Consider the following 7,368-nt stretch of genomic DNA (forward strand, 5'->3'; position numbering starts at 1 on the left):
CCTGGCGCGGCCGGCCGGCCCCGGCGCTGCCGCGGCTCCGCCGAGCCAAGGAGGCCCCGATCAGACAGCCCGAGCGGCAGATAGCAGGGAGACTGGCGCCAGACGGCCCCTTTTGTTTATCTGACAGCTAAATATCAAGGCAATCACCGCCTCGCTGCCCTGCCTCCAACCCCCAGAGCTAAGACAAACAGTTTTGCTAAAAGAATGCCACTGTTATCATAAGTTCCTATCTTTTTTCTTTCTTTTTTTTTTTTTTTTTTTTCCTTTCTCATGGCTCTGCCTTTATTTTCTCTGTACTTTTCTAATTCCAGAGTCTCCCCCTCCACCCTACTCCAGATATCCAATGGATTTTCTCAAACCAACCGGTAAGTGGACTTTTTCAAGGCGGACTGCAGATAAAAAAGGGAAAACAGCCCCTTTCTCAGGGGAGATGCCTCCTGCCTTTGTCACGCCGCGATGCGTTTTGCTTTTGGGCTGCTTGCGTGCTTCTGTACCCTCTGATACCCCCTGGAAGAACTAACACAGAATTTAATCTAAGAACACCCTCTGCACAAAGCGGGATGTTAAAACTCGGGCAGGAAACTTTAGGAGGGATTGCGATGCAGCGCAGGCCTTCGCCGCTCAGGTCACTTGGGGAGGCAGGAGAACCGTGGGCTCCGGTTGTAAGCGGCAGCGGTGCTGCCTGCTCCCGCGCCCCTGGGTGAATTTGTAGGGGTTGGGGTTGGGATCCAGCACAGCTCGGCCTGGCATCGCCGCGATGGCTGGGGAATCCCGGTGAGGCTCCACAAATGGAGTTGCTAGGAATCGTTCCGTGTTTCAAGGGAGCCTAATCCCACCTTGTCAGGCTGGAAAAATTGGGAAAGGGGGTGGAAGAGTCGCTTGTTTTTTCATTTTTATTTTGTTTTTTTAGCACCGCTTTGCATGCCTGTTGCTTGTAATTGAATGTCAGGGTGCCAGGGGAGAAGCCCATTTGAGGCTGGCACCAGCTCTTTTGCGGTTGTCTGCATAAACTCTTGGTTGGCAGCGCGCTCGCCGGGTGTGAGATAAATCGGGCTGGAAGAAGGAGGAGAGGTGGGGAGAATCGGAAACGGAGGGGGGAGCTCGGGGAGGGGCAGCTCCTGGCTCCCCAAGGATGAGTGGGTCTGGAGTGTCGGCTGGAGCACGGTGGTCTCTGCGGTCGTGCCCCTCGGTCACAGCAGGCAGGAGGGGCACGGCGGGGCCGGGGGGCAAAGATAGATGTGTTTCTGAAGACCAATATCGGGTGGTTTTGGGTTTTTTTTTTTTGCCACAAGAGCAGTTTCTATAAAATCGCTGCTCTTCAGATGCTCGGGACTAGAAGAAACCCCAAACTTGAGGTTGCTTTGGACACGTAGGGTACCGTTGTGGGGGTCCCATCCTGCCCACTGCTCCCTCGCAGGCTGGACTGTTGTTTTTCCCCTCTAAGCAACACTAATAACTCTTTTTATGCCTTGTGGAAATAAGCAAAGCTGTTTAACAAACAATCGGGTTGCAAAGCATGAAATATTTTGCCTCCGCGTGAAAAAACAGGAGATAAAGGCTTATGAATGAAAGAGGGATATCGGGAGCAGGCGCAACATCCCGAGCACGTGCTGGGATGCGGAAGGGTGGTTCCGTAGTAGACTCTGAGGGTCTGCTGGGTCGCAAAGTTTTGCGGGTTTGGGTGAGGTTGGCATCGTTTCGACTGCGTCCCCGCGGGGCAGTGCTCCCCCAAAAGCTTGTGTTTCTGCCTCTATTGCCTTCGTTTCTACCCAACGATGATCCTGGCGCGGGATGCAAAGGGGTTCGGAGCCGCGGGAGAGAAGGGTTAAAGCTTGCCTTCAGTTTCCTGTAAAGATGTTAGGATAAATCTATTAGCAGGGTTTAAACATCCAATCTGCCTCTGCCAGGACCTCATTTTCAGTTAGCCGAGTGATATATTTATTCATTAGCAAGTGTTGACATAAGGTAGCAAAATGTGTGTAAACAGAAAAGCCGCAGAACATGAATGTGCCATTTCGAAAGGAAAAGTTATTCCTATCGGCCAATAGGAAGTGATTAACGCTGCCCATCGGAAACGCAGAAACAACTGGGTTACTCACCAAAAAGTCCTCCTTTTTTTTCCTTTTTAAAAGAAAAACCCATTTGGCAGCTGAACTCTGACTAACGGGGCCGTGACAGGCACAAGCGGAGCCTGGAAGTCTGTTGTCGCAGGTGGGTTTTGCAAGCTCAGGGTTTCTCGGCGTTTCCTCTGCGGAGGGACCGAGGGTTTCCCGTCCCAGCATCGGTGCCATCTCCTGCGGCATTTTCCCGGCCGCGTGTCGATTGCTGGCCATGGGCTGGCTAGATGGAAGAGGGACAGTAGACGACGGTGGGAGGGTGTGAAGCCTTTTACCTGGCTGATGCACACGTGCCATCTTCTCCTCTGGGACCTTGGGTGGGAACGGTCCCTCCAGTTTAGACTTGGGCAACTGCGTGGCAACTGCATCTGCAAGTGGAGCTGGGAACATGCATCCAGCCGAAACTTCCGCTTTTCCATCAAGCGTGATAGTGGTAATAAAAATATTTAAGTATTTAGTGCTACGTCTGGTAAGTGCTTCATATGGACAGACAGACAGTGCCCGTGATCATAGAATCACAGAGTGGTTTGGGCTGGAAGGGACCTCTCAAGGCCATCTAGTCCAACCCCCCTGCCATGAGCAGGGACATCTTCAACTCGATCAGGTCGCTCAAAGCCCCGTCCGACCTGACCTGGAACGTTTCCAGGGATGGGGCATCCACCACCTCTCTGGGCAACCTGTGCCAGTGCTTCACCACCCTCAGCGTAAAACATTTCTTCCTTCTGTCTAGTCTGAATCTCCCCTTTTTTCGTTTAAAACCATTATGATGGGGATTACGTTTTTTTTCTTGGAGGTGATGGAGGCTGAGACAGGCTGTGTTGCTGGCTGGGGGAAAGCAGGGATGGACGGGGAGCTGGGGCTCTGCTGCAGCCAGGGAAATGCCACATCAGACAGTGTCGATAGAATAGATCTGGTATTTGTGCACTCGCCGTAGAGCGGAAAGATCTGCCCTTGACGGGCGGGTTACCTGCAGGAAGGCTGTAAGTCCAGGCTGGCTTGCTTGTTCATCCAGGAGAGGACTTTTCCCTCTTCCTTACATGGATGGGTGATGGTGGCTAGCGCGGGGCCGGGCTCACCCTGCAGTCCTGGAGGCATGTGGGAGCTCAGCATCCCCGATATCCCTGCAGGAGCTGCCACTTGCGGCTGTGTCGGAAGCAAGATGGATAGTGGTGCCCGCAAATCACTCAAGCAGATGTTTTGACCCATCATTAAGTGGGACAAGGGACTGCAAGTGGCTGTGTCCATCGTGCTACTGGGTGGCTGCTCATGGTGGGGCTGGAGTATGAGAGTGCAGGAAACCCGCTGAGATACCGCTGCAGAGCCAAATGCCCTCCTGTGGCATCGACTTGCAGGGGAGCTGGAGGTTTGACAGCTTCCAGGAACTATTCAGCGCCTTGCGAGGCTGGGCTGGTGGCCACCAGGAATATTGTATGTCTCTGCGATGGTTTTACATTGTGGGAAGGCAGTTTTGGGAGGAGGTTCACCTTCAGTTGGCTTGATCGCACCTCTGATCCTACGACCCCTCTGATGCTGAAAATAAAACAAGCCCGAGTACCCCCTACTAGCGAGAGCCCTAGGCAGATCCGCGGGAGATGGGAAGAGTGCGAGGATGAAACCAGCCACGTGTAGAGCAGAGAGCCCAGGAGGGTCCCGCTTTTGGGCTTATCCCACACCTGACCATCATGCTTGGTCTAGCGTCAAGGTGCATCAGCTCTGAGTCCTCTAAAGAGACTTCAGAGGGTAATTAATGGATGAAGGGAACTGGCCGGTGGATGATGGGACACGGGAAGAGAGCTGTCAGCTGTAAAGAAGCCTTGAAAGCACACTTGGGCTTTCCTTTGATGGGTAGTGTGGATCAGGGAGTGGTCCAGCTGTTCCGGGAGGCTCTGAATCTGTCCGTGTTTTCAGCCTCGGTGCAGAAATGCCAAATGGCACATAGATTCGGAGTCAAACCAGAGCAGCGCTGCCGTAACGCCAGCATCACCCCATTGCTAGGGTTATGCATTTCAGGCTGGGATAGGATTCTCTCCTGCCATCCTGTCCAGTGTGCTGACGGAGGACCTTGTCACATGCGATACCTAGAGTAAGACAACATGGAAAGGGCAAATGATGTCCTTTATCCCATCAGGGAGCTGTAACTGGGGGCAGATGGAGCCCGGCGCGGGGGAGGCTGGTCCAGCCTACGTTCAGAAAACATCTGTAGCCCCACGGCGTTGAAGCCGTCTCAGGGAAAAGGGCATGGGGAATCTTCTGTCTGGATCAGAAAGGGTTAAAAAAAGAAAACGCATATTTCTTTAAAGCATAGAAAGCAGGACGAGGCATTTAGAGAGTGTATCGTATACAGTATTTCACAAGTAAGTCCATTTCCTGTCTCCCCTATTGTTTTTGGTTTGATTAAGTATATCCTGTTAAACTGTATATTCCTGTTACGGCTTCTACTTTACTCTGGTAAAATGAGGTTATGCAGACAGGAATTTCTTTTTCACTGGGATTTCAGGGATGAAATCTGGAAAAACTACTTTTATCAGTAGGGAGAAAATTATCTCGGCTCTCCTGGTGGTGGGCCTTGCTTGGAGATACAGCCGTGAGCAAAATGATGTCATTAGGGAGCCCAAATTTGATGAAACCCCAAGTCCCCGAGAACCCGCTGAGGGCCAGAAGGTCGCGTGAACTTCATGGATCTTCTCGGGCATGGAGCGTCCTTGAGCTTGTCTCCCCCGTGGTAGCGACCGAAAACGTGGAGTTTGCCTGTAGGACCAGGGCGTCGGTGTTGGCTCCCGGCTGTTGTCACCTGGAGGAGCAGGCATGGGATGGAACGGTCCAAACCCTGAGCTCGAATGCCTCCATGCATCAGGAGAAACCTCTAACGGGGCGACCGATCTGACCCTGCCCTTGGCCTTCGGTGGCGCATGGAGGAGTATGCCCGCCTGTCCCAGGAGGTGCCAGCGGGGTGTAAGACCTGCCAGCAGCTGGCGGTGACAAAAATCGAGCGGGGGAACACAAAGATAGACCGTTTGCCGCAAAAGGGTGGCGATGAGACATTTCCCTTTCGGTTCCCATTTCGGTGAGTTACAGGCGTTGACTAAATTGGGCACATACAGCCACGATTTAAGCATTTTTGGGAGCTCGCTTACATCAGAACGACGACAACCTTGATCTCATTATCCGGTGACTTGGCCAGAGAGGTGGCAGCCAGTCTGTAATTTTTGCCGGTCTATAATCAGCGTTGGCTGGTGATGAAGCGCAGCGCGCAGCCTTGATTGAGGCGACGAGTTAGGGTGGATGCTTCTTGATGAACTACCGTCTCTGCGCGGACAATTAGTAATCGCTTCCTGCTAAACCCTTTGGAATGTGTGTTCTGCTCGCGGCGATGCTGGGAGCCTGCGAAAAACCGCCTATATGCTGATTTTTTTTTATTTTTTTTTTCTTTTCCTCCGCTCCAGCAGATTGTCCAGACTCTGTGCCTTCCTCCACTGAAACAGGGGGAACTAATTGTCTAGCCCCTGGGGGGCTTTCAGGTAAGACATCTCTTGTTGCCCTTGATTTTGACCGTGGGTTGCGTTGACCGAGGGTCCCGACGGAAGGCGAAGTGATGCTGGGGAGTTTTGGGGCTGCGAGTCATTAAGAAAGGCGTGCTCGAAGGGGGAATTAGGTTTCGTTTCAGTAGCCGCCGCGTACCTCTCATGCAGAGGATGTGTTGAAATCCCAGGCGAGGTTCTCCATTCCCGAAAGCCCGTATTTCCTTTGAATTCCAGCCTTACGCTCCATTAATTTTTGGAGCGAGGCAGGAAGAGGCGTGTTGGGGAAGGCGAAGTGATGTTGGCCACCCGTTCGTTCGGATGCACGGATTATCGGAGCTGGTGCGGTTGTGCCTTGCAGAAGGATTCGGCATCAAGTTCTCCTTGACTTGGTGGTGGCACCTCTTGTCTGGGGGACGAGAGCTGTGCTTGGGCTTTGGTCCTGGTAGGGAAACCAGCATCCCACATCTCACGCGTGAGGCTCGTGGTACCCAGGGAGGAAAGGTGACCCCGTTTTTTGCAGAAGATGTTGCAGAGGGAGTTGGACTCGATGATCCTTGCGAGTCCCTTCCGACCTGAGATATTCTATGATTTCCCCTCGTTTTCCCATTTGCCATCTCCTTCAGCCTCCAGGTGCCGTTATGGGATGGGGGTTCAGAAGGTGTTTTCCTCACCCCTCCTGGGCTTTTCATAGAATCCTAGAACGGTTTGGGTTGGAAGGGACCTTTAAAGGTCATCTGGTCCAACTCCCAACACCGTCTCCAAGGTGTGACGTCTCCAGCAGCTCATCTCCCAGCCCGGACCAGCCAACTCTGTGGCTGGGCTCGCTCTCTACCAGGATTCGAGTGTCTGAAACCATGTACCTGCATGTACTCGCTGATGTTTGAAGGTGCTTTCCTTTTGTGGGGATGTCTCCATGATTTATGATTTATTCATCGCCCTGAAACTGGAATTTCAGACCTAGGTCGGCGGTGGCCGCACGCGCGCGTGCATCTGCCCCTGCCTCTCTCCAGGAATTGCGTTCGGTGTGGATGTCTTTAAGTGAGCCTTGTTTGTTTTTCTTTGGGTGTAATATATACCCTGTCTGTTATTTGAGAGGGGAGCATATTGTTTGTTCAAAGGCCCTAATGAGAATTAATCAAACGGAGGGGGAGAGGGAACAGAGAAACTTGTCGCTGCCTTTTTTTTTTTTTTAATGCAGATGACTGTTGGGTTTGTCTTTATTTTTTTGCTATTGGAGCCTATAGCTTTAGGGAAGGAAAAAAAGAGACTGTTAAAAGAAAAAAGACAAGAAGCAAAACAACACAATAAGGATGTTGTTAGATCTTTTTTTCTTTTTTTTTTTTTTTTTTTTCCTTTTTCCTCCTGAAATACACCCGTTGCGGAGGGGAGGAGAGAGTTCAGTTCCACAGGATACCACATGAAATAAGCAGAGGAAGTACTCGCTTTTAAAAGGGGGCTTTCTGTAAGGTTCAGCCTATTGATAACATCTCGTCTGGCTGCTCTGCTCCCGAAGGGAAGGCGGGAGGTGGGGGCTTGGGCTGCAGGAAATAACACGGCTCGTTCCCGGTGCCTCCCGAAGGGCCGCTGGAAGGGGAGCCCCAGCTCCTTAATAGAGCCTCCTCCCCAAAAGAAAGCACGTTTCCTCCTGAAAATGCGTTTTTTTTTAACTTATTTTACTATATTATTTCATTGGGTTGGATATTTTTTTTTTTTTGTCTTCCTTATCAAAG

General features: G+C 51.7%; 1 protein-coding gene across 1 annotated transcript in view; it reads left to right on the forward strand.

Annotated features, from left to right (window-relative positions):
* Positions 1 to 311: 311 nt before the first annotated feature.
* Positions 312 to 7,368, forward strand: part of SMAD7 (SMAD family member 7) — a gene marked incomplete at its 5' end in the record, with an annotated part of 24,795 nt that continues 17,738 nt past the window's right edge. The window contains 2 exons of the mRNA XM_009322975.1: positions 312 to 365; positions 5,564 to 5,635. Coding sequence (XP_009321250.1) covers positions 312 to 365; positions 5,564 to 5,635 — 126 coding nt within the window. The remainder of the gene's footprint in view (positions 366 to 5,563; positions 5,636 to 7,368) is intronic.

Source organism: Pygoscelis adeliae, unplaced genomic scaffold, assembly GCF_000699105.1.
Source record: "Pygoscelis adeliae isolate BGI_AS28 unplaced genomic scaffold, ASM69910v1 Scaffold182, whole genome shotgun sequence".
NCBI lineage: Eukaryota > Metazoa > Chordata > Aves > Sphenisciformes > Spheniscidae > Pygoscelis > Pygoscelis adeliae.